The sequence below is a fragment of the Hermetia illucens genome, chromosome 6 (assembly GCF_905115235.1).
Source record: "Hermetia illucens chromosome 6, iHerIll2.2.curated.20191125, whole genome shotgun sequence".
NCBI lineage: Eukaryota > Metazoa > Arthropoda > Insecta > Diptera > Stratiomyidae > Hermetia > Hermetia illucens.
The window spans coordinates 21453238-21478738 of NC_051854.1; the positions used below are offsets into that span (position 1 = coordinate 21453238).

The window sequence follows — 25501 nt, forward strand, 5'->3', positions numbered from 1 at the left end:
TTTGGAGAAGAGCGACCTCTCCATAATCGTCCTTGAACGGATGTCCAGGTCACGCTCAAGGTTCCTGAACACGAAAGAGATTATGCTGATTGGCTGGGAGTCCTTCCGTGTGAAAATTATGATGATGATGCTATCGTAAATTCAGTTATGAACATGCTAACGACAATCTGTGAAGCTTCCATTTCACGGAGGGCCTCAACCGTGACAAGATATAAATAAAAGAAAAGCTCGCAGCTGGATACCTGTGGGGACTTGGCTATAAACTTGTCACCCGGAAGGCGTTCAAGACTGCCCTCTTCACCACCACCACCATGACTTGGCCTTTTGATACGACAGATAAGCAAATGGATGACTACTTATGGTTTCAGCCTTGCACTGAACGAAATCGAAGAGTTATCTTGACCAGAAGGAGAATCTCAACCCTGCCTCCCGTATCGATCGTTCAAGTGCAGAGACAGAGGTCTTTGGGAGTGGCATCTGCTTATCGCACTGTCTCAGAACCGTCCGTGATGGTGATCGCCGGGGTGATTCCCGTTGTCCTTCTTGCTAAAGAGCGTAAAGCCATCTACAGCCACAAGACGAAGATTTAAGAGAGGTGATTCCCCTTGAGGAGCGCGAAAGACACTTACTGAGTGGCAACTTTCTTAGCAAAACAAGCCAAGAGGCAGACGGACTACACGGCAACTTAGATCCGTGGCTTAACCGAAGGCATTGAGATTAACTATTTCTTTGCCCAATTTCTAAGTGCATATAGAGGTTTTCCGTCTTACCTGCACAAAATTGGGAAGGCACAATCTCCTGATTGTGGATTCTGCAATGGAGTGGTGGACAACAGCGAACACACTTTCTCTTGTGAAAAGTGGAATGAGTTTCCTCTAAAAAAAACTGTCGCTAAGAAGCGCTGGCAGATGAAGTCATATTACGCATTACGTTCAGGTCATTCTTGTTGCGAAGAACATTGGGCTCGACCGGTGAAGGGATCGAATGGCAGGGAGTTCCCTAAACTCTCTCCTCTCCACTCCCGTTGGTGAAAGGAACTCCCTGACTTGAAGGCTCCCTACGCCAGAAATGTGTAAAACGAGTCCAGGCCTTTTTCTCTGATAACGTACAGGTGTTTAGTTGGTAGTCCGACGGCGTACCGTTGCGGGAATCCAACACTCTGTGCATAAACGCATTCACCTACCCTATTCCAAAATAACATTTTTTTGCAAATAAATAATGGCTCCAAGGCTGCAACGTCAATTAATAACATCTGTTCTCCTGAAATTGGTTCGAAAACGGAAGTAAGCAATTGAACATGACATTTTAGTAATAGAACTTTGCCAAAATACCATTTTTCAACTTCCTCGTCTTCTCACTTGCCGATTCATTCTAATCCTAATCAAGTGTAGTAATTAAAAGCGCTTCTATAGTTACTTTCTAACCACAAATTACCTCCGACACCGCACAATACTCTCTTGCTACAATTTCAGGGATACAGGCTAGACATTCTGGGATTTAGCGAGGTAACATGGTGGCACTGAGTAGAGTACTTCCCTCCCTCTTGACGCATGAATTCAGTGTCGGATTAAAGCATTACCGTATCCGCCAGGCGCGCCTTCATGTCCAATAAACAAGAGAAGGAAACTTTCTATGAGCAACTCAACACAGTCCAGAGACCTCCTAAAGGATGCCGGTGATCTGAATGCTAAGGTGGGCTGCTCAGACATGTGATAAGGAGAATAATGGCTATAGTAACCATTTTCGAGCACAGGGTCAGTTGGATTTCGAGTGACCAACTACGTCAGCCTCCAAATGCAATACTGGAGGGGTCATCTCCACGATTCAGCTGTCGCCCAAGAATGGGATAACTTTCTTACTACACAAAAAACCGCCTGAAAAGAATACTGACGAAGAATGGGATGCCATCAAACGTGTTTTTTTTATCTCTGATGCGATTGAAGTTGTCAACCATGTTCCAAATGACTTTACAAAACCTGGAACTAAGCAGTGGCTTTGGAAGCGAAAAAAATTATGGAAACACATCCAAGCAAAAAAAAATTCATTTCCGCATGGAGGTATGTGCGTAAGCAAAATTATTGACGTTCTGGAGGGAGAAGGCTAAATAAGGAAGTGTGCCTGAGGAGCACTATCCTACTTGAAGATAAAACATTCTTCTATGGTGGTTCTTCACAAATTCAGATGCAACACATTGGCGTATATTTCTTTTGTCATGTTCTGAATAATAAATACCATTATAACCACTCCCTTGATCTTGAAACTACCATTTTTAACAGATGGTTCCATATCACGTGTTTAAAATCCGTATCGGCTTACCTTTATACATACTGCTATCCCTCAAATACAAACAGAATACATATTTAGTTAGGCGATAAAACTTAATACCAGAACTCCAAGAAATTTATAGTTTGCTCTTTCGCAAAGGCAAGCTGTTTTCATAGATGAACGGTTTTCCTCTGATTGTACGACCCTGAAAATTCGCTACTCACAATACTTTGCTAACGTTTTAATTGTGCATGTCGCAGCATCTTCAGCCAGCATCGTAGCGCGTCAACCATGTTCAAGAATATATGTAAGTCTCGAACACGAGAGTAAAGGTTTTTTGACTTATGTTAGCGGAAACTAATAGTAATCATTATACCTATCTAATTAGTATTGAATTTTCAAAAATCCCCTGGTTTTTAGACTTATTCTGCACGAATGGGTTGGTTTACAGCGTCTATGTGGAGCTCTAAGTGTATTGCAATGAAGTTTCAAGCTCTCTCGCACCATACATGCATATACGTCTTTTCAGTTAGGCTTCCGCCACTCGAAGGCGTTTGCGAATTTACACATACTCGTATCTAATAAAAGTATCGCAGAAAGCGTGCAAATTACTCTTTGAAAGCCTGCGTATGAGGCCATCTTTTTCCCTCTTCTTAAATCTAAGGAATCCAGACAATTGCAAATGAAGCACAGGACCGCCTCCTCTGTTTCACATAGGTTGCAGATATCCCAGCCCCCCATCCCGATTCTCTCCACCCGGTAATTTAAGGAGGAATGCCCACCAGAAATCCCCTCATGAGGTACGGTAAAAATATCGCTCTCAAGAATTCAAATCACCGCATTCCTTTCCTGAACCGTTGTGGTTGCCCCCTTCAGAACAGCGAATGATATAAAGTCAAAGATAGATTCCGACGGCACTGCTGTGAAAAGAAACACTCGACGGGCCAATCTCTGCTGTTGATGCTAGTATCCAGGCAGACTTTAATCAGAGCGGTTGCGATTCCATTTGAAGTGGCTTGATATGATGTTTACTTTTACTGGTGCAACACCGAAAACTGAATAAATTGGGTTTTAAAAAAAAATATTTCAGAGCAACCTTTCAACATCACGTGAGTAGGCCATGTCCTAGGTAGCAGCAAATGCCCGATTTGTAGAAAGACCCTGAACCGTACATAAAGCAGGTTAGCACGAATCAATCGTAGTGTCTGTAGCCTTTCAGCATCCGCATCATTTCCTTGTATACAGATTATTTCCGTTCCGCTTATTTAACTCTCTTCAATACCTCCATCATCCTCCTTACAGTTCCCTATTTGACCTCCCGACATTCATTCATTTTAAAATAATAATTTATAATTATCTTGCACATTATGAAACGCTTGTTTCTGGCTAAGGTGAAAAAGTTTACTACATTGGATTTGCGACATAACATCCCGAACTGCCGTCGGATCAACTGCCCAACAAACCAAAATGCAGCAGATCTAACCGCAACTTTGATGGATTCAGTAGTATTTGTATCGGATAAAGGAATGAACGCAAAAATGATGGTTCTTTATAGTAACCACTAAATTGGGACGAGATTGACAGTGATGACCGTTAGTGAAGCTTTCGCTTTTAAGACAAAATACGAGACGAAGATGAAACTTGCTATCTATTTGACGAGAAAAAAATTTGGAATCATTTATACCATTTATAATACGGGGATGCGCTATCATGCGTCCTCTTTAACCTGGCCCTCGAGAAAGTGCGAGAAATGCAAGAGGTACGATCCTCTTCAAGTCGACCCAACTACTGGCCTATGCTGACGATATCGACATCATGGGAAGAACGTCCCGAGACGTACAAACTACCTTCATCCAGATCGAGCAGGCGGCGCGAGATCTTGGGCTGCACATCAATGAAGGCAAGACAAAATATATGGTGGCAACGTCAGCACCGAAGACGAATCAACCAACAACATCAAACCGCACTGGTCAAACACAAACACGAAGAAGAATAAGGATAGGAGAATACAACTTTGAGACCGTTGACAATTTCTCCTATCTAGGGTCAAAAATCACAACCGATAACAACTACTATGATGAAATCCGCGCACGGTTGTTGTCAGCCAACAGAGCCTATTTCAGCTTACAAAGACTGTTCCGCTCGAAACGTCTCACCATAGGGTCAAAGCTCTTACTGTACAAGACTATGATCTTGCCAGTCCTCATGTATTCCTCGGAAACTTGGGTTCTTAGCAAGAAAAATTGCGAACTCTTGGCCGCGTTCGAGAGAAGAATCCTCCGAAGAATTTTTGGTCCCCTACATGAGGATGGACGATTCCGTAGCCTACACAATGACGAAATCTATGAGCGATACCATGACCGTCCGGTTGTGGATAAAATCCGGGTCAATAGGTTACGGTGGGCGGGTCACTTAATCCGTATGGATGAGGATGATCCCGCCCGGAAAGTCTATAAGGGCAATATCTATGGTAGAAAAAGAAGACGAGGCAGACCCTGCCTAAGATGGAGCGATGGCGTGGGTCAGGACGCCAGACAGATTTTAGGGATATCGAATTGGTGGACCTCGGCGCAAAACCGGGATGTCTGGAGTTCCTTATTAAGGCAGGCCTAGACCGGATACCGGTTGTTGCGCCGTTGATGATGATGATGATGATAATACAAAAACGAAATGCAATATAGTGAATGAATTTTTACACAAGTTTACCTAGGGTTTATAATTGTCAACGTTGTGGTGGCACAAGTACGATTTACAAAAGAAATGAAATATATCATTTGCTTTAAGAGCTTTGAAAGGGAAGGGCATTTTATTTTTTCTATATTGTAGTTATTTATTTCATTTTTCTTGTATGAAATATAATACAAATCCCTATTAAAATCGATTTAATATCTGTCTACCAGTCCCCCTCGGGCACGGTTGAACTTAATATCACGAAATTTGGTAAGAATGTATGGTCTGTGAATACCCTTACTTATAGGAAAGGGCGTATTTTCGGTTAAACCAGAGTCCTTTCTACGAAATGATTTCAGGGTAGGTTGATGGATGAGCACCCCACTTACTATTGCAAGCTGACATAAAAAATAAAGCTTTCTACCGTCAACTGGATATCTAGAAGCGGTCGTCGGTGTCGTATTACGGAAAAGACGATGCACTTAGGTAGATGAACGCATGGAATGGATATACCAGCACAGATTACTCTCGATCGAACTCCAAGAGTATAAGCATGCTGACTAGTTCACGACCGTCAACAAAATCTCATTTGTGTTATGATTAATTATTAAACCATTGACATTGACCTCGAAAATGGCCATTACCGTTACTTAAATTATGTTCCAGCATGTATTCGCAACATGTAGATTCTAATTGCAGCACCTCAAGTTCAAAATAAATGAGGAGGGCTCAACTTTTTAAGAAGAGTAATTTTCTTTAAGAAGCGCTTAAGTGACGTGGCTTCAACAACTGATGGCAACAAGATGGTAATATGTACGTGTATGTAGGGATGCATGACTGTAATATCAATTGAACTTGCTTCATCCACGAAACTGCTCAGGGGCTCGATGATTGTAAAAAAAATAAGTTCCTTGTGTTAAGTAATATTTCATTGGGTCCATCGTAAATGCCGCCAAATAGTCCAAAAAATGCTTTCCAGAGGTGCCATTAATACTGTATTCAAGTGAAGGAGAAACATACTCTTGGTGACCACACCAGCAGTTAAAGATTTTTCAACTTTTGCACCTTGTCACTTTTGGTACCTTATTCATCCATTGACCCCATTTCATTCAACAACAAATTTAGAAATTATTTTCTGAATTTTGACAATAAAACAATGCTAACTACAGTCCTACAAACTTACACAAAAACTGTCTTCAATTTCAATTAAATGTAACCCTATTCATAGAGTATCTGTGCTTAATATTTTTGCTAGTATAGTTCTTGAGCCTTTTTTTCACACCAAGTTTTAAAAGACCAAAATGCATAGCGGCAGATATTAGCAACGTTCGATTTAAATATCGTAAAATGACATATTGAAAATATTGCGACTCACCGTTTTGGAACGTCTTCTTAGATCAGGATTCAGCCCAGGAACAATAGCGAACCATGCTGCCTGCTTACAAATGAAATATATCTGACAAGTGAGGCTTGTGGCCCCGTTTCTTATTAGCACAGCTGCAGAAGTTCCATGCAGCGTCCACATAGATAGAGAATCAATCCAAGATAACTCTAATAGTCATGTGTCGATAGTGTAAATCCCTGGCTATACTGATCTGGTTATTTCCATCTATTTATTTCTGCAGACGTCACTGCTACAATGAATCTTGCTTTTTCTGTAAAGTGTACATTTCAATCAGTTACTACTGTTCTTTTCGGGAAAAAAAAATAGTGGATGCCGGTTCAGTTCAAGCCAGAAACAGGTAATCAGACGCTGTTTCACTTCAAATCTAGAAGCAGCGTAAATTGTCTCTGCCGTGGACTAAGCTGTCACCCACTACATTTTTAAAACTTGGGTGCTCTGCCCAAAGGGAGAAATTCGCAAACTAAAAGAGGGGAGACAGTTTGTCCCCAATTGGTTCGGCTCTTCATCAAGTAGAAGATTTAACATACAAACATTAGGGAGAATTGTAGAAATAAAAAAAAAATTCCTCACGAATATTCGCCGAAGTGATGCAGCGAAACAGAAAAATATATACAACTCGGACTTTTCAAAATCATCGTCTATCAATGTGATGTCCTGGATACAAACTATTTCACCTAGACAATACATTTTTCAAATTTAAGTGGGGTTAGATATTGGCACTCTGGAGGGCACTCTTCTCCCTCTTGCAGCACTGTGATATTATACTCCGGCGCTACTCCGGCAAGGCGCTTTTATTACTTGGGAACCGATTGCAGACAGGAGGAGTACAAGATGTCGGTGATGGATGATCTGAATGCCAAAGTTGCTCCTAGAATCACCTTGCTCGAACATGTGATGGAGACCGTAACGATAATGATGAAAGGATTCAAGAAGTCTGTGCGTAATAAGAAAGACACTGACATCTGTTGTGAAACGGATCATCAACCAATAGTCACTTGCCTTCTCTTGTTTGTTACGTCCACTGCTACATGCAGGATTAGAAGGCCCAAGCTCCACACCGCTTACATGATGCGGCTGTGCTCAGCATGGGGCTGCCATGAAAAATGTTTTTTTCATGGGACATAACTCAGGTCGTTTTATTGTTCGCTGCGAGTGGACAAGCGCGATGCACTCAAGCTCCGATTCCCTCAGTCAGGATGATGAGCAACTGAAGATGACAAGAGAATTTCACCACAGTTCTCAACCGCACCATATCCAACGGAGTTCCACGTCTCGTGGATGAAATTGCGAAAGTGAACTGCTCCTCTTTACACGCAAACAGAATAAAGCCTACATCTTTCCTAGGGAATGAAGGAAGAGGATGATCGATAAGATTTTGAAAAAGCGCACCCGTGCAAAACTGGAAGAGTAATTGCGTACTCTTTCCCGTCGCAAAAATAATACCTAAAATGATCCTAGAACGTATCAAAGAACACCTAAAAGGTTTGATCAACAGAGAGCAGGCTGGTTTCTGCTTTCGATCCTCCTACACTGACCACATCAATACACTACAGATCATTTTGGAATTGTGCGTATAATTCAGATCTCCGCTTCACTTGATCTTCATCGATTTCAAAAAAGCTTTGGCCAGCGTCAACAGAGAGTGTATCTGGAGTGCTCTTCGGAGGAGGGTCGTTTCGGAGAAACTAATAGCTATTGTAAGGACAACATATAGTGGCACCGAACTTGATAGTGCCCCACGTATTGGTTGCGCTAGATCTACCTGCGTTGTTTTTTTTTTTCCCAGAGTCTGGAAACGCAGTTATCTCAACACGGACATCAAGTTGAGACTATTCGGTGCTAATGTTCTTTCTGTGTTTCTATATGAGGGTAGCACATGGAAAGTGACCTTCTCTCCTATGTGACACAGCAAGATTATACGGTCGAAAGCTCCAGGAACATCAGTGATATGGACGTCACATGTGTGAATTTTGCAGTAGGGGCGTTTGCCTTGCTGTTATGCTGTTCGCCTTGCTGTTATGCTATTCGCAACAAACGAAGGAAAGTCCTTCCTTAAGGCATTAAGATGAACAGAGAGCGTATGCTATCAAAGTGGGAAAATGTTTGCCCCTTGCTGAGTGAACTATTACCCAATTCCGAACCTTTGATATCTCCCACCGATCACGCTGAGAGCGAAATTCCTCCTCTGCCGTATTGCGAGATCGACGAGAACATGGCGAGGCTGAGGTCTAGGAAATCACCTGGCTGGGAGAGGATAACTTCCGAGTTATGTAAAGCATTTCTCATCCCACGTTCGGTGTTTCTATGAGTGTTATGTACAGGAGTTCTATTTCCCGGCGTTCTAGAAGACTGACAGGGCTGTTTTGCCATTGAACTAACCAGAGGAACAGGTGCAGGGACATATCCCTTCGCTCGACTTTTGGCAAGATTCTAGAGAGGATTATGATCCAGCGACTGGGAGTTAAAACATCCCCTCAGATACACAGAACTATCTCAATCATCGCGCCGTCAATTGAAGATCTGACTTTTGTCAACCCTGCTCTAGCACGTAATATGTCCCGTCAAGTTAGCAAGCACTTCAAATACAGCGACAATCAAGCAATCAGCTTCACGTCAAGGTGGTCTGCAAAAGCAATGGATGAGCAGACCTGGCTAGACCTGTCTAATAAGGCAGACATCTACATGGATAGAGTTCTTTATATAATGCAATTCATCGCTAAAACATTTGAGGCAGCGATGCCTAGGCGATGCTCATTTCCTATAGAAGACCCAACTCCTGGTGGAATAATGAACTGGCCAGTCTTGGACATACTTGCCACCGAGCCAGACGAACACGTCAGAGCGCACTAGGTAGATTAGGAGCAACAGAAACATGACTATTAGGAAGAACCTCAAGCCACCTATCCAACGGAACGGAGGTGGACATAAACCCATGAGATAGACCCTATAAAAATGGTGATGGGACGATTCAGAGGTCGTTCATCTCCGTCGATCATGTGCCCTACCTGCTTGTTGAAAATCATCCAGCGGTTACTCCCCAGCAAGAGCAGGGCATTGACACCTTCTAGCGGCCTCTGAATGTGACGCTGATTGCGGCAGTCATCAGAGTCGAGCTACTGGAGGTCTGCGGTAGAATAAGCGACAGTCGCGGGTCTGAACGGCATAATGAATAAGGTCGTCGTTAAATTCAGACCGAACATGTCCGAAGGGGTTTTTCTACAACATGGCAGCAGCAGAAGCTGGTTCTGCTGCCTCAAACTGCTAAACCTCCAGGTGAACCATCCTCCTAGACTCACATGTCTTCTAAGCCCTATAGGAAAAATGTTTAAGGAGGTAATTTACAATAGATTGCTCCCGGTTGTCATGAGCCAAGGAGTTCTTTCAGAACGGCAGTATGAGTTCCGTAAGGATGAACAACTCTTGATGCCATCAAATCGGTTACTGGCTTGGCCGAAAATGCAATTCACAGAAAGGGTAGTACCAGCAAATATTGCGTGGTGGTAACCGTAGGCGTGGGAAATGCACCTTATAAGAGACTCCATGACAACGATTGATGTTCTCACCTATCTGGTCGGTTACACTGACGACATAGCATTCATTGTGGTCGCAAAGCAACTCGAAGACGCTGCATAATCGCCGGAAGAGAAATGTCACTCGCATTAAAATTGGGAATCCTATCATCAGTTCCAAGTGGGGCATCAAATAATTCGGAATGATGATAGATGCAAAGCTCAGCTTTAAACAGCACGTGGAGCATATTTGCGAAAAGGCATCCACCTCCAATATGGCTTTCACAAGAATGATGCCGAATGTCAGAGATCCGCGGCATACTTGCAGGCTACTTGTAGTGAGGGTGGCGAGTTCGATTTTGCTGTTTGCAGTCTCAGTTTGCGGATCAGCACTGCGTATCTTATCTAGCGCACAAAAACTGAGTGCGGTCTACAGAAGAACAGCCCTAATTTCTAATGTCCAAAATTCGTGAAGAACGAAAAAACCAAAAGGAAACTCTGAGTGAAATTCTATCATCGGGAAATTTTATCCGGAGGATCTTAGCATGCCAGGGGAATTGGGATGCGATCAACTCCACGATAGCAGCAATCCAGAGTAAATTGCGAGAAGCAGAGGAAGTCAGGAAGGCATCGTTACGTTAGCTAAAATAAGCTATCTCCGCCCAATGATATAATATTTAATGATGGTTCCACAGGTCAACCACAAGGGCACTTCAGTGTAGCATGCAGAGTGTCAAGTAAAAAAAAATAACACTAGAGCTTCCCAGCAGCAATAAACGTGATATCCTACTTAAGCAATCATACTTTTTCCCAGGAAACAATTAGGGCATCAAAGTCAGACGAAGAATTGAATAGAAGACGATCACAAGAATTTGACACAAAGTATTTAAAGGTCTGACTTACTTGTTGATCACACTATTAAGGTGCTTATTTGACAAAGTATATTGTGCTCCAACAAAGAGAACAGCATTACAATACAATCGGGTCTTGAATTTTTCATATCGTAACCGCCTTAGGTTTTCCCTGCCATTAGTTTTCTTGCGAGGTCAGCATGTGTATCAACGTGTTTCACTGTTAGTTCTTCCCGCTTTCAGGTTAAAATACACCGAAGGTACAAAAACACATATTCTTATCACTTTATGGAGCTAATGTCCTCAATGGAATGATACGTTCAATATATTTAAATGTTGCGTCCAGTAAAATCCAGTCTTATTCATTTAACTAATTAAACTTTAATTTATTACTTTCTCTCACAGCACAAAAGGTAGTTTGAGGATTGAAAACGAACTTTACTAGCAAAAAACTAACCAAACACCCAGAAGAACACGATACTTAATCAGAATCTACCTAGCACATAAATATATTAAATGTTTTTCTTTTTCCATCTGAAATCTTTCAATCGACTAAATCTCAAATAATCTGTAATATTAAACTCTACCATTCTCCTTCCCGTATGGCGTATTCGTTGTCTCGGAATAGCTAGTGGAATAGTATGGCTTTGAAATGAAACGATAATAAAATGGTCGTCACAAATTTCGTTGGCTTAAAATCAAGCCAATAACAAGGATGAGTTGCCTATCATTAGAAGGATGTGTATATCTGAATGTACTTATTTAGGATGATATATTGCAAGCTGTCGTAACAAATGGTATTCGATTGATTTTGATTTTGTATAAAAACTTTTTTTTGGCATCGTCTGTCCGTCAATCAGTTCACTTTGGTCTTCATTGATTCCTTACTCATTCTACAAACGACTGTGTAAAGATGCGGGAAATACAAAATAACGAAATAAACCGAGAATAAATACGCGGTAATAAGTATTGTTAAGAATAAATCGAAAACAGCTGGCTTAACACTGGAATTAGACAAAAACAAAGATTTTTTCCTGTTACTTAACTCAAATTCGACACAAAACATACAACGGCACTCACCTATAAACATTAAGAACACCATCGAAACTATCGTAAAACAAAAAGTCTGGATCTCTCGGTTCGGTCTTTTCGTACGTAACTTTCACATTTTTCAAATACTTTTCAAATGCATTTTTGAGATCATTGTTGTGAAGGATAGATTTGACATGCATCCATGACTTGATCATTTGACTCGATACGTCCTGCAAGTGGAAAGCAACCATAGTAAACAATAAAACGCATTACATCCTCAAATCGATCTTCCTACCATCGCTCCGGTAAATATCTCTCCATCATCAACATTATAAATCGATCGTGCCAGCGATTCAGCGATTATTTTCGCTTTCCTCTGAGTATTGCGGATATTACTTTCATTATCCTCTTGGAATATTGTTGTCCTCATTGGGTCCTTATGCGACTTCACACTTGAAAGGGTGAAAGCTGGTAGTCTTTTGTAGGTGAAACGTTCATGCTCCCAAGCCATTTCTTCACTTGTACTAATTTTCTTGTGAACACCTTCAACGGAAACATTGTCATATTTGGTGGCAATAGATTTCAGGTTTTTGTAGAAAACATTCATTGGGGTTCCCTCCTTTGGCGGTTTCGAGACATGCATAAATATTTTTGTTTGATCCTCAGATAGGGCTTGATTAATAGCGTCGAGACAAAGAACGAAGTCGATATTCGGAGTTTGATAGTTCTCTTCAACCCATTTTTTCATCGCTTGGAAATTTAGAAGGGAACCCGATTCAGAGATAAGGAACAGGAGCCGATATTTTGGTGCTGCATTAGATGTCGAATACAATTTACTGAACAGTTCAGCAAGTGTCAGTAGAACGGCCGTATCGGGATTATTCAAATAGTCCTGGAATTTTATAATGAAGAAGGATTTACAGATCCCTTTGTTGATAACTAACCAAATACTCACATTGTACAAACCAAACGTTTTCAGATTTGCCGTAATCACAACCAGAGGTAGCTTACTGTTTACATCAACATCCCCCACTGTTTTGATATTCATCATTGGTGCAAGTTCTCCTTGAATAATTGGAATTTTGCTCTGTTTATTGGGCGTTGTGTGACTGCCGCCAGTAATAACTATCTGGTACCCATTTGCCGATATGGAATTCATAATTTCCGATAAAGCTGATTCACGTTGCTTATGGGATGCCGATTGATAATCTTCTGCAGTTGCCGATCGCTGTAGATCTGCAATAACTTGCTCAAAATTCTTATCGTGCCTCGAGAAATAGACGGGAATTGAGGTAGCTTGGGTGAGCATGAGATGTTCAAGTTGGTAGATTTGCTGTTGAAAAAAAACGCCATTATGCAAACTTTTTACGCTGTAATGAAGATTTAAGATGAACCTGCTTAACATCTTCTCCAAATTGTGAGATATCATTTGGAAGAAGAATCACCAAACCGCCAGCTTTCAAACGAATCTCATGGAATTGATTTACCGTCAAATCCTGGAGTCTGAAATTGTTATGAAGAAAATGGAAATTAATATGAAGAATTTTATTTAAAAATATCAGGACAAAATATTAAATCAAAAACAACATTTTAAAGGAAATGCTATTGTGAATAGACGTTACTGCCAGACAATGAAATTAAAGTAAACTAAAAAAACACAAAAAGTACCAAAATTTTGGTCATTTCCAAATTGAAACCTTATTGCTACTAATGTAACTTCTGCATGTGTACGTCTAATATTGGGTATTCCAGACATAACCTTCGCGTCAGAACCACTAGTATCTCTAGTGGACGGGTGGCGAATTTGGAAGACTTCTCGGCAAGCGACCATCAATACATTGCCTTCGAAGTGGTGGACACAAACTCTCGGTGTGCGCTGCAGCCTCCATGCTCAGCAGGGCATCGGCAAACCTTCTATATATTGGTGGACGGTGGAAATTGCAGAGCTCCGGAAGGAGTGTCATAGGCTCCGCTGCTTAACACAACGCCTAAGCGACCAACAGGAGGCATGTGCCATAACGATAGAGTACAAATTAGTCAAAGGGAGACTTCGCAGCGCAATAAAAAAAGCAAAGGTCGCTGATGGCAGAGTCTAGTCGACGAGGAGAATGGGAACCCGTGGAGAATCGGACAAACTGGTAACCCAAAAAATCGAGACTATGCGAAAATCGTGTTCAATCAAGGCCGAACAGATGGACCGCATTGTACGGGCATTATTCTCTGCGAACCCCGTATGGAATAATGACGTCGGCACAGAGAGCGCGGAGGACTGTCTACTTTTCTCTATAAAAGAGTTGGAACAGGTAGTCCTCTATGAAACGCAAGAAGGCGCCAGGACCCGATCGTATTCCAACGGAGATATACAAACTAGTATTCCCACCCCGGCCAGACCTACTGCTGGGCGCATTTAACGCTTGCCTGAAAGAGGGCATTTTTCCTGCTCGCTGGAAGGTGGCGAGGCGTGCGTTGATCAGCAAAGGGAAAGGCGACCCCGAGTTTTCGTCTTCATACACATTCATACACTTCACACACTATGTATGCTTGACACTACTGGAAAAGTGCTCGAAAAGCTCATCATAACTAGATTCGCTGAAGCCATACGCGTTGCCGGAGATTTATCTCCACTGGAGTTGGGTTTTAGAGGAGGGAGATCCACAGTTGATGCTATCATGCAAGTCGTGGACGCCGTTCGACGAGCAGAGGCACATATTCACCGAACTCGACGGGTGGTGCACCTCGTAATACTTGACGTCAGAAACGCCTTTAATTCCGTAAGATGGAAAGACATTCTGGCACACTAGACAATACTTTTCACGTGCCGAACTATCTCTTACAAATATTGAGGGACTATCTGAGAAACCGCTCCCTGCTCTATAAACGATAGATGGTCAGGATAAAGGTCACGTCGGGGGTAGCACAGGGATCCATCCTAGGGCTGGACCTCTGGAACGCTACCTATGATAATCTATTCGACATGCTAGAAGAGGCGCGCCGATGATGTCGCGGCGCTTGTTGATGAACGCACTGTCGAACAGGCACAAGCAGACTCGGCATATTGATGAGACGGGTAAGCGGATGGATGACTACTCATGGTTTCAACCTTGCACTGGAAAACAACCGAAGTAATCATTCTGACTAAAAATGGAAATCCGACCCTGCGTCCCATATCGTTCGGCGAGTCGATAATCACTTCAAAACCAGCGGTAAAGTACCTCGGGCTGACTCTTGACTCAAAGATGAGCTTTTTTGAGTAAATCAAAGCAGCAGCGAACAAGGTTGCAGCTGGAGTTTCGGCGTTAAGTAGGCTAATGGCACATATTGGGGGTTCTACGTCTAGCAGGCGACGTTTTCTGATGAGTTCAACGCAATCTGTCCTGCTCTACGGCGCAGAGGTATGGGCTGACGCTCTTGGCATACCTCCTTGCCGTAAGCCTCTCACGCATGTACAGAGACAAGGAGCTTTGCGGGTGGCGTCTGCGTACCGCACTGTCTCTGAACCGGCCGTAATGGTTATCGCGGGAGTGATCTCCATTGCCCTTCTTGCTAAGGAGCGTGAAGCCATATACAAGTGCAAGGGAGAAGAACCAAGGAAGGTGGTTGCTCATGAAGAACGGCAACGCACCCTAAACGAGTGACAACTCTCTTGGCAAAATGAAACTAGAGGCAGATGGACTGCGCGGCTCATCGGCAACTTAGATCCGCGGCTGAATCGCTAGCATGGTGAGACTGACTATTGCCTTACACAGTTCTTAAGTGGGCATGGAGGTTTTCAGTCTTACCTGCACAAAATCGGAAGGGCACGATCTTCGGAGTATGTGTTTTACAATGGGAGCTGTAGGCGGCGCCCAACACACTTTTTTTTCTTGTGGCAGCAGCTCTATTTAAACAGAGAGGATCTCTCTTCCGACAATATTGTCGAGGAGATACTGAGGAATGCTGAGAGGTGAAGCCGTGTTGCCCATTACGTTCGGGTCCTTCTTGTTGCTAAGATGATAGAACTCGAGCTGACAATTGGTTGCACATGAGCTGACAGCTATAGCCTTTCTGTTACCTTACTATAGAAGAGTTATATCTAATGGAAACCGCTTTCAGGTTAATGTTTCAGCTGCCTCCGGCCCGACAAAACCCCCATAGGTATTTGTTTCAACCCACGCGTGACCTCCCTAATTGCATAGACAGACACGGAGATTATTTAAAGAGACTGCGCTTTATAGCGGAGATAGCTACTTGCAGCTGGGACACAAAACGTAATGATAACATCATCAACAACAGCAATATAAAATTTTTAGAAGGAGCAGCAATACACCGGGATCATCGCTTCTGGCAACTAAAATAAGAGATTCCACTATAAATCCCTTTGCAGGAAGCGAGAAGCTACGACAATCACTTATTGAAAAAGCTATGTTACATTCCTTTGTCGAAAACAAGAATGAAGAAATCCTTAATCAGGCGAAAGCGCAAACCATCTCAACGGAGAGGATGGACCTCATCCGAAAGATAAGAGTAAAGGAAGAAAGGCTGCTCAAGAAATGCAGGGTGGTTTTACGGAAAATGAAAGCTACTACCATCGTTCAGCGAAATATCTCTGTGAAAAATGGCTTAACGGAGAAAGATGAACTCCTGGCTGGCGCAGCTTTTAGCTGCACAAAACGCTGTGCGCTCACCCCACCAGAGGGGAACAAACGATCGATAAAATGAGGCAAGTAAAAAACAAAATGGATCTACCGCCAAGGACGTAGGAAGAAAAATTTCGCGAGGTGGTAACCAAGCGTACTTGGTTCGCATCGAAAAAAGGAGAAAATTCAATAACAGCAATGATAACAAAAACTGTTGTAAAGTCGAGGTCAACCGCGACGAAAACGTCATTACCAAAGAAAAAGAGAAAATGCAAAGCAGAGTCAGAGCCCATTCTCGTTAAGCCGAACGAAGTCCGCAATTACGACGAACTAGAACACGCTAGTATAGACGTTAAAGTCATCCTGCGGACTCGAACCGGCAATATACTTGTCGAGCTTAGATCGAAGACAGTGCAGTGCATTTTAGGCAGGAAAACAGTGGTTTCCAGCCTAGAACCCATGCGCACCCCTGAAGTAAGAAATCTTGATTGTATCACGAACACAGAAGAGATGGAGGAAGCTATAGGAATTACTCAGATGTGGGCAACCTCAATGTGGGAGTTACATCTGCCAACTACAACTATGTCGATGAGAGGGCGAGTATTGCGTAATTCCCACTGTTCACTGTAAAGGAACTAAAGGAGGCGGATTCGTCGATGAAGGACAAGAAAGTACCAGAACCAGATAGTAGTCTGCTGAAACTCGTATGCAAATATAAGCCGGACTTGTCTCTCAGCACATTGAACGCATTGTTTGACAGCGGGTATTTTTCCCTCGCATTGAAAGTTGCGAAGCTCGTGCTGATAAGCAATAGCAAAGACGACGCGCTTTCAGCGTATGGTCCTCTCAATCTGTTGGACACAGCGGGAGACCTTTTTGAAAAGCTCATCAAGCCAAAGGCCAACTAATTGATGTGCCGCGGCAGACTTCTCGCAAACACAATATGGTTTTAGGGCGGGGAGATCCAGAATTGATGCGATTAAGGAAGTGGTCCAAGCAATGAAGCTGGCCACAGTACACAGTCAGCACTGTGTGGCGCTAGGCGTAAGAAATGCCTTCAATATTGTAAGGTGGTAAAGCGTTTCCGGGCAACCTTTTGTGGATACTGAAGGACTATGTAAAGTGCTATGTTCTACGAGACCCGGGAAGGACAACGTGTAGCACGTCGAAGGCTGCTCAGATATCTGCGCCTTGGAACATGTTATACGATAGTCTTTTACGACTCGCGATGCCTGATGAATGACATATAGTCAGATACGCAGATGATCTTGGGGCACTGTTTACTACACGCACGGTTGAACTAGCTCAGCGCACACCGGGAATGATGATATGACAGGTGGATGGCTAAACATTGATTCTCCGTAGCTCTGAAGAAAACCGAAGCCTTTGTCTTGGACAAGGAAAGTATTCCCACAGTAATTCCGTTTCACGTTAGTGAAGCCGTGGTCTTATCGAATCTAACACCGCGGACAAGGATGCGGCTAGATTGCGATTTGACGGCTGATGTCTAATGTAAGAAGTTCGTGAGCGATGATTTCTGATGAATGTGGTTCAGTCCGTCCTTCTTTATGTTCCGAAGTATTAGCGGACTCCCTCCGTAAGGAGATGTACTGCAGGCGCCTACGGCAACTACAACGGCGAGAGGTTTTCCGAGTTGCGTCCACTTATGGTTCCGTCTGAGAGCCAGCAGTAATGATGATAGCAGGAGTTATTCCGGTTGCTCTCCATGCGGCTGAGCGGAGATATATATACCTAAGAAAAGGCGGGAGAAATAAGGAAGCTGCTGCTTGTGAAGACAGAGTCTGCATCTTGCGCATGGCAGCTATCGTGGGAAAGAGAATCGAAGGGTAGATGAACCACGCATCGCATCAAAGACGTGCTGCCGTGGCTCAATCAGTGCAGGTAAGACAAAATATTTGCATAAACTTCAATCCCTTCGAATACACATTCAGGTTATGATTTATTAACCATGGTCAGGCCTTGAAAATATAAAAATTTTCCTTTGTAATCTAAAAAGAAATAAATTCTTGAAAACGAAAATATACATACAAGATGCAATAATGTCAACGTTACCATTAAATATCCATATAACATCACGCAACTTGTCCGCCGCTTATCTTAAGCTAAGCGAGACTAAACACTACCTTTTATCAGTTAGTCTACAAATATGTATGTCAGCCCGGTTGAGCGTTTTACCTAATTTTTTTTTATACTGAATTTTTTTGTGCTCTCCAATTTGTATCTTTCCAGCACGTCTCAAATCTACAGAATGGTAAACTAACATACACTATTGAAACACTGTCCTATCTGAAACTAGGTATGTGAGGTAAAATGTGTTGTACACAATAACTGTAGATATGCACACATTAATGCCGAAGTTATTTTTCAAATTCTATAATATGGCAGGACGGAGATTTCATTAGAAGCAAGATTCAGAAAAAATGACTCCAACCTCAATCCAAAAATTTAATTTGATAGCGCAATGTGCATCCTTTTGTTTTCCCTTCAACTTCATTTTCTCAATTCGGTCACCTACTAGTAAATACGCTTAAAAATGAAAATAAAATAGAGCCGCAGACCATATGTGAGCGTAAATCGCATCAATTCGCTGTCTGCTCTCTTTGACTAATTTCAAAATCATTTTTAGAATCCTTCCAGATAAAAAATCAATAAAAAAATAAAAATAGAATATCCTAATCAAAAGCAATAAATACAAATAAATCGAATTTATAAAAATTTATGTTACGAATATATTCGAGCAAAACTAATCATATACTAACCTCGTTACGACACAGTGTCTCGAAGTACTCCAGCTGTACAAAGATTTGCCCTCCAAATTTATGCCCGATGAGCGACAACCTGCAAAGATAAATACTCACTTAGCCATCATCTAAATAACATTTAGTTGAAAGTTAAAAATCTCTGTCGGAAATGATAAACGAAAGGAGCTAAAGGATATTTTATGGAGCCTTTACTACTGAGGCAACATTAGCAAACCATTCCAATTATATGAAACATAAAGTTGAATTACTACCAGAACACGGGCTTATCGTGAATTAACTTTCTGTTGCCGAACCTGCAATCGCGATGCATGTCTCAAAATCGATTGAGCATATTGGGATTGAGAATGATGGAGTAAGAAAAATTACAGAAAAATGTTAAAAGGTGCGCGTTTGGACAAAAATTTCGTGTGATCAATAGAGGGAAAGGTTTTGGTATTGCAGAAGATATGAGGCAGGCAGTCGGAAAACGGTGGAAAAAAGAGGAGAAGAATCTATACAACGAAGAAAAACAATTATACGACGATTGAGGCAAGTGAACAAAGAAGTTTGCCAACTTGATGAAAGTGGGAGGATGCTGAGCGGAATTGCTGATGCAGTAGATGTGAGACCAGAAGTTTCCGAATGCCAATGTTATCTAGATAGTAATCAGATAACCTACTCCTTTCGGCACCCAGTTATCAGAGACTTCACTGAAACAAGCAGAGTTTTAAAGTGAGTACGATCTACATTGTTTCCGATAGATTTAGAATTATTTCTTGCAGCGTAGTTCAAACGAAGCTTCTTATGAATTTCGGTAGTGAACGAGAGTAAGCAAGAGCGCAGGAATTTGGGAAGGAAGGGAAATAACAAGGAAGCAAGTCAAATAGAGTGGTATAAAAGAAATGAAAGGCTGCCTTCAGACGAGGGATTTGCGCATCAAATTTAAAAAAACAAGATGATGAGCATCAGAATTGACATAAGGATAAGCATCTTCTTCCTTTTCCTTAGCTTCTGTTCCGGTCACAAGCGAGGTCCGCTCATCGTGATCGGTTGCGTCATTTTGTTCTATGAAAGGCCTGATCTGGATGCAGTCGCGGGGATTTCTAATCATCACTATCCAGCATATCAAACCATCGTTGTTTCGGCCTTTTCGTCGCTTATCATCGACTTTGATGTTAACACTAATCTTGGCGAGTGGATTCTGGTTAGGGCGAATTACATGACCATACAATCGAGGAGGTCTCTCTCACAATTTTTCCACGATCGTTACAACCCCCCAGATATCCTCATTTCTGATGTGATCCAGGTGTGTCACACCACTACTCCAACATTCTCGTCTCCATTATCGCAAGATGCCGTTCATTGCCTTCTATCATCATCAACGGCGCAATAACCGGTATCCTGCCTTAATAAGGAACTCCAGACATCCCGGTTTTGTGCCGACGTTCACCAATTCGATATCCCTAAAAGCTGTCTGGCGTCCTGGCCTATGCCATCGCTCCATCTTAGGCAGGATCTGCCTCGTCTTTTTTTGTACCATAGATATTGCCCTTATAGACTTTCCGGGTGGGATCATCCTCATCCGTAACCTATTGAGCCGGATTTTATCCACAACCTTTCGGTCATGATATCTTTCATAGATTTCGTCATTGTGTAGGGTACAGAATCGTCCATCCTCACGTAGGGGGCCAAAAATACTTCGGAGGATTCTTCTCTCGCACGCGGCCAAGAGTTCGCAATTTTTCTTGCTAAGAACACAAGTTTCCGAGGAATACATGAGGACTGGCAAGATCATAGTCTTGTACAGTAAGAGCTTTGGCCCTATGTTGAGACGTTTTGAGCGGAACAGTTTTTATAAGCTGAAATAGGCTCTGTTGGCTGACAACAACCGTGCGCGGATTTCAGAAATGTCGGCCAGAGGTATTGCTTCAGGCCACCGCATGAGCCTAGCGATGATTGTCAGGCAATACTTGAAGCCATGTGAATCTCGCAAGGGGCCAATGATGTCGATCGTGTGAAAATGCTTTGTAGACCGAAGGAATGAGCCTTCTTCTTTCTGTACGTGTTTGGTAACTTTACACTTCTGGCACGCGACGCCCTGTCTAGCCCAGGAGTTAATTTTCTTATTCACTGAGAGCCAGAAATATTTGTTAGTGACAAGGCGAAACCTTGTCCGAATGCTTGGCTGCGCAAAATCGTGTAGTGAATAGAATACTTCCTTGCGAAAAGCGGCTGGGATATATGGCCTACTTCTCTTTTCAGAGGCCTCGCAGAGTATTTCGGAGCTTGAGCCGAAAAGGGAAAGCACTCGAAATTCGTTGTTGGAGTTGTTCCTGAAGTTCTGAAGCACTGCATCATCTTTCTGCGCCTCGGCGATTTTACCAGACACTTGTTGGATGTCTGAAGTAAACTGGCTTATGAAGCTTTGGCAAGGGGACGGTTTGTCGGACTTCTGCTTAAAAGCAAAGGTAGACGAAGCCGCAAGTCTTAAATTTTGTATCTTTGGGGTTCCGTGGACCACAACCGCGAAAGCATGTTGCTTTCCAACTGGTCCGGTCCGCCATTAAGTGGATGTCGGACTTAGGAATCCCTCAAGTTTTATTTTAGTCTGGGCCAGTTTAGGCCTAAAAATTTTACAAAGCGGATTTGTGTTCGTTATAATTCATACACATGTGTTTTTGAAATAATAAAAGGGAGCAAATACCACCTTGTAATCACTTCGGTCACGCTGGTCCCAGGGTAGAGGTGAGGCAGCGTCTGATGAGTTGTCTCTGCCCTGGACGAAACCGCAAGTCTTAAAGGTAAGAGGCTTGTGGTCCTAGACACTGCCTTCTAGGGGAGTATCGGAAGTACTTTACTGTACGTGGTTAATAGCTCGCGATCGTAGGTGCTGTATTTCTGTTGAGTTGTATTCAATTTCTTGGTAAACTCAACGGCTGTCAGATCTGGTTCGCCTTTTGGTGAAGGGCAGCACCTACGGGGATGTCTGAACCATCGACCATCTGTTTCAGGGAATGCCACGAGTGTAGCGTCCGCCGGCTGTCGTTTGGCTAGCTCAAAAACCTAAAAGACCTCTGTAGACCACGCAATCACGCGTGAGTCTTTGATCTTGAGTCCAGACAAGCAGGCACTGAGGATGGCTTGATGTTGTGCGATTTCGGGCAAGAAACGACGATCGAAGTTTAACATGTCCAAAAACCTTCGCAAATCCTTGACCGTTTTAAGTTGTAGGAAGTTTGTGATGATAGCCTGAACCTTATCTGGATCCGGTTGGATTCCCTGAGGGGAAATCATGTAGCCTAAAAACGTCACCTGCTCTTGAAGAAATTTGCACTTTTCATCGTTAAGCACTACACCGGCCCCAAGAAGACGATGAAAAATGCATTCAAGATGTTCCAAATGCTCAGACTCTGAAGAAGAGGCGGCAAAAACATCATCCAAGTACACGAAACAAAGTCAGGGTTCCGCAGGACAGAGTGGATGAACGTCTCAAAAGTGTGCACCTCATTGAACAGACCAAAAGGCATCTGTGTGAACTCAAAGAGTTCGGAGGGTGTGCATATTGTCGTTTTAGGACTATCTTCTGAAGCTACAGGAATTTGGTGGTACGTTTTAGCTAAGTCCAAGGTCGTGAAAACGCGGCAATTAGCGAGGTTATGCGCAAAGTCATGGATGAGTGGTAAGGAATAGCGGTCTGGGATGGTGTGAACATTCAGACGTCTGTAATCGCCACATGGTCTCCATTCGTCATTGGATTTTGGTATCATGTGTAGTGGAGATAACCAGCAGCTATTTGATGGTCTGCAAATACTCTGCTTTAAAAGTGTGTCGATTTCTTTCTTAGAAACGGTCTTCTGGAGTGGTAACAAACACACCTTCGAGAAGATATGAGTGCCAGTAGTGCTATATGCATGCTTAGTTGGCTACGAGAGACTCCTTTCAGTAGTTATGTTGCTGTATTTTTGAAGAAGCGCACGAATGCGAGGGTCGGCTACTTCTTCAAAAATGATCGAAAGACTGACAGTATGGACAAAATTACGGGATCTATAAGAGACTTATTCTGCAGATCCACTAGCAACCCATAGTGGACTAGAAGCAGTGAACGTGAACGACTGGTACGTTTCTTTGCTTTGTTGGCAAAGATGCGGTGGTACCAGCAAATTGCAGGACTCGTTGAGGTCCCCGACGCACGACTATACGATAGCCTATTTCGGGTGGCCGGCCGCGAATGAGTTCGGGACATACCACCCGAACGGAAAGGTCCTACCGTTGCCGCTAGATTAGAGACGATAGCTGTGAGGTTTCCACCGTCTGCTGAAGCTCAGCAATTTGGCCGTCGCTTCCCACGACACAGCACTGACCACGGGGCGCGCATAAACCTCGTGGATGTTGTCAGCAGCGGTTGCTAACACCTCCAACGATCCGGAGTCCGCACAGGCCAAGATGGCCTGGATGCTTTCCGGAAGTCGCCGCAACCACAGCGACTTTAGAAGCTCAATAACGACCTTATCCTCGACCAACTGCTCCATCATACGCAGCAATTGGCTCGGGGAGCGGTCGCCTAAGGTGAGCTCCGTCGGCAAATGATTCAGTTTTGGTGACTCGCCCGCAATTGCTTGATGAGGGTGCCCTTTAATTTAAGCACGTCAGCGACGAGCCCAATCGACTTCTCGTCGAAGCGACGAGCGCGTGATTAAATCGTATGGTATTAACAGTGATGCGAGCGGGAACTGCGCCTCCAGTTTTGTCGCTGAAACCCAGTATCCACTGGGGGTGGGGTAGTGTGGAGTTGATTAACGAGGATTCATCTGAACTCCGCTCCAGAACAGCGTAATTCACCACGAAACAAAACTCACCCATCTGAGTGGCTCGTCTACCTGTTGGTAGCGGGTTGTCACCCAGGAGGCCGGCAGAGCAACCGTAGGGAAATTAGCCTGCGGTGACCGAACCTCTTAACTCCACCAGAAAACTCCGATCTAGATGAAATGACCCCGCTTAAGCGGGACACAAGCTAAATTTTCCCCATGTTAATTAAGTAATAATCGTTAGAAGAAAATATATGTTCGTAATGCATTTGCGGCGATGAATATATCATGTTTATTGCAAGGCCGGAACGAGGCTTGAAGGATGAATCGACTTTGATTGAGGTCCCTAAACCGACAAGAAATTTTAAATAAATAAACGGTATCCATTAAGGAAAACAAATACGGTTCCTAAGGGGTTGGAGATCAGCTCAGTTGTCCAAGATTTAAGGGGGAATGAAGTGGTTTTGGCGCCAGGACATACTTTCAAGCGATGTCAATTACACAGGATGCAAGCTCTGCCGGGCGCAAAAGCATCTTATGTTTACCTGGCCGCGGCCTCTGCATTCAAGCGCTGCCGACCTGATTTCCGTTCGTCACAAATATAAAGCGACCCTAATTCTTGGGTTTCCACCACTTAGCGCTAATTAGATTACGCACCGCAAACAAATTCATGCAACCGATTGAATATCAGAAAATGTCAATAAACTGCACGAGCTTAACCTCAACGCCAATTAACGTGGGAACCGACTTGCACGGGTTTCCCTCCTTCGGTTCTGTTCACTTCCCACATGAATATTGAACCCCAATCGTGATAAAATATTCAGAACTCACCGAACTGCTTCCCGTGGACATCGAACTGCGACATCCTCTGCACGGCAAACTCGCTGGAAGCCAGGACCGGGTTCGACGAGCAAAGGATCAGGATTGGGAGCACAATCAGCAAATAGTACGGCAAGCCGCCCCGGAAAATGTCAGCGAGATTATCAGCCTCCTCAAACATGGCTCACCGATCGCGTATTCAATTCAGAAATCAAAGGAAGTTCTCTGGGAAAGCGAATCTTTCAATGGCCCGCAATGATTTTCACGAAATATCTGACACAAATGACATTTGACGGCACATACACGAATGAACGAGTCGAAATGGGGAAGAAATAGCCCAAGAAGAACTGCCAAAGCTAATTGGACTAAACAGGTGATGGCGGCGACTGTGCTGCTTGCCGTGGAGAGTAGATGTATCGGGAAAAATTGAATTGGAAAGAAATAATGAGGATGTTAGAGGACGTTAGAATTGTCGTTACTGGAAAATTCGTTCACCCAAAGGGAATCGAAAAACTAAATCAAGTCTGATATTTATTATTCATTAGAACGGTTGGAGTTGTATAATATATTCGCTATGGGTCGTTTATAGTTAAAATGACTTGCTGTAACCTAAAACTCTTTAAAATTAAAAACAATAAGTTTATGCAATACACAAAGCCACTCAACTGCTAACAAAACCAATTTCACTATTCTAATCATATTTCAATTATGAGAATGAAAATTTGTTTCTATTGTCACATTACATTTAATAAAGCGATAGACGGAAT

General features: G+C 43.0%; 2 protein-coding genes across 2 annotated transcripts in view; both read right to left on the bottom strand.

Annotated features, from left to right (window-relative positions):
• LOC119659029 overlaps positions 1-6460 on the bottom strand; it is a 195791-nt gene extending 189331 nt beyond the window's left edge. Inside the window, exon 1 of the mRNA XM_038066924.1 lies at positions 6311-6460. Coding sequence (XP_037922852.1) covers positions 6311-6460 — 150 coding nt within the window. The remainder of the gene's footprint in view (positions 1-6310) is intronic.
• Positions 6461-11061: 4601 nt separating this feature from the next.
• Positions 11062-25081, bottom strand: LOC119659521 (nicalin). The gene is made up of 7 exons (XM_038067656.1): positions 24747-25081; positions 19129-19207; positions 13127-13235; positions 12688-13065; positions 12028-12624; positions 11781-11962; positions 11062-11704 (listed from the first exon to the last, which is right to left on the bottom strand). The coding sequence occupies exons 1-7, from the start codon at positions 24913-24915 to the stop codon at positions 11557-11559; spliced, it is 1662 nt and encodes a 553-aa protein (XP_037923584.1). The 5' UTR covers positions 24916-25081; the 3' UTR covers positions 11062-11556.
• Between the last annotated feature and the right edge of the window lie 420 nt (positions 25082-25501).

Excerpts from the sequence above, each read along its gene's own strand:
- LOC119659521 (XM_038067656.1), bottom strand. The coding sequence starts at position 24,915 with ATGTTTGAGGAGGCTGATAATCTCGCTGACATTTTCCGGGGCGGCTTG. Across the intron at positions 13,066-13,126 it reads TTGGAGAAGATGTTAAGCAG|CAAATCTACCAACTTGAACA; the intron begins GTTCATCTTAAA and ends TTTTTTCAACAG. Across the intron at positions 11,705-11,780 it reads GGTGTTCTTAATGTTTATAG|TGTTAAGCCAGCTGTTTTCG; the intron begins GTGAGTGCCGTT and ends GTCTAATTCCAG.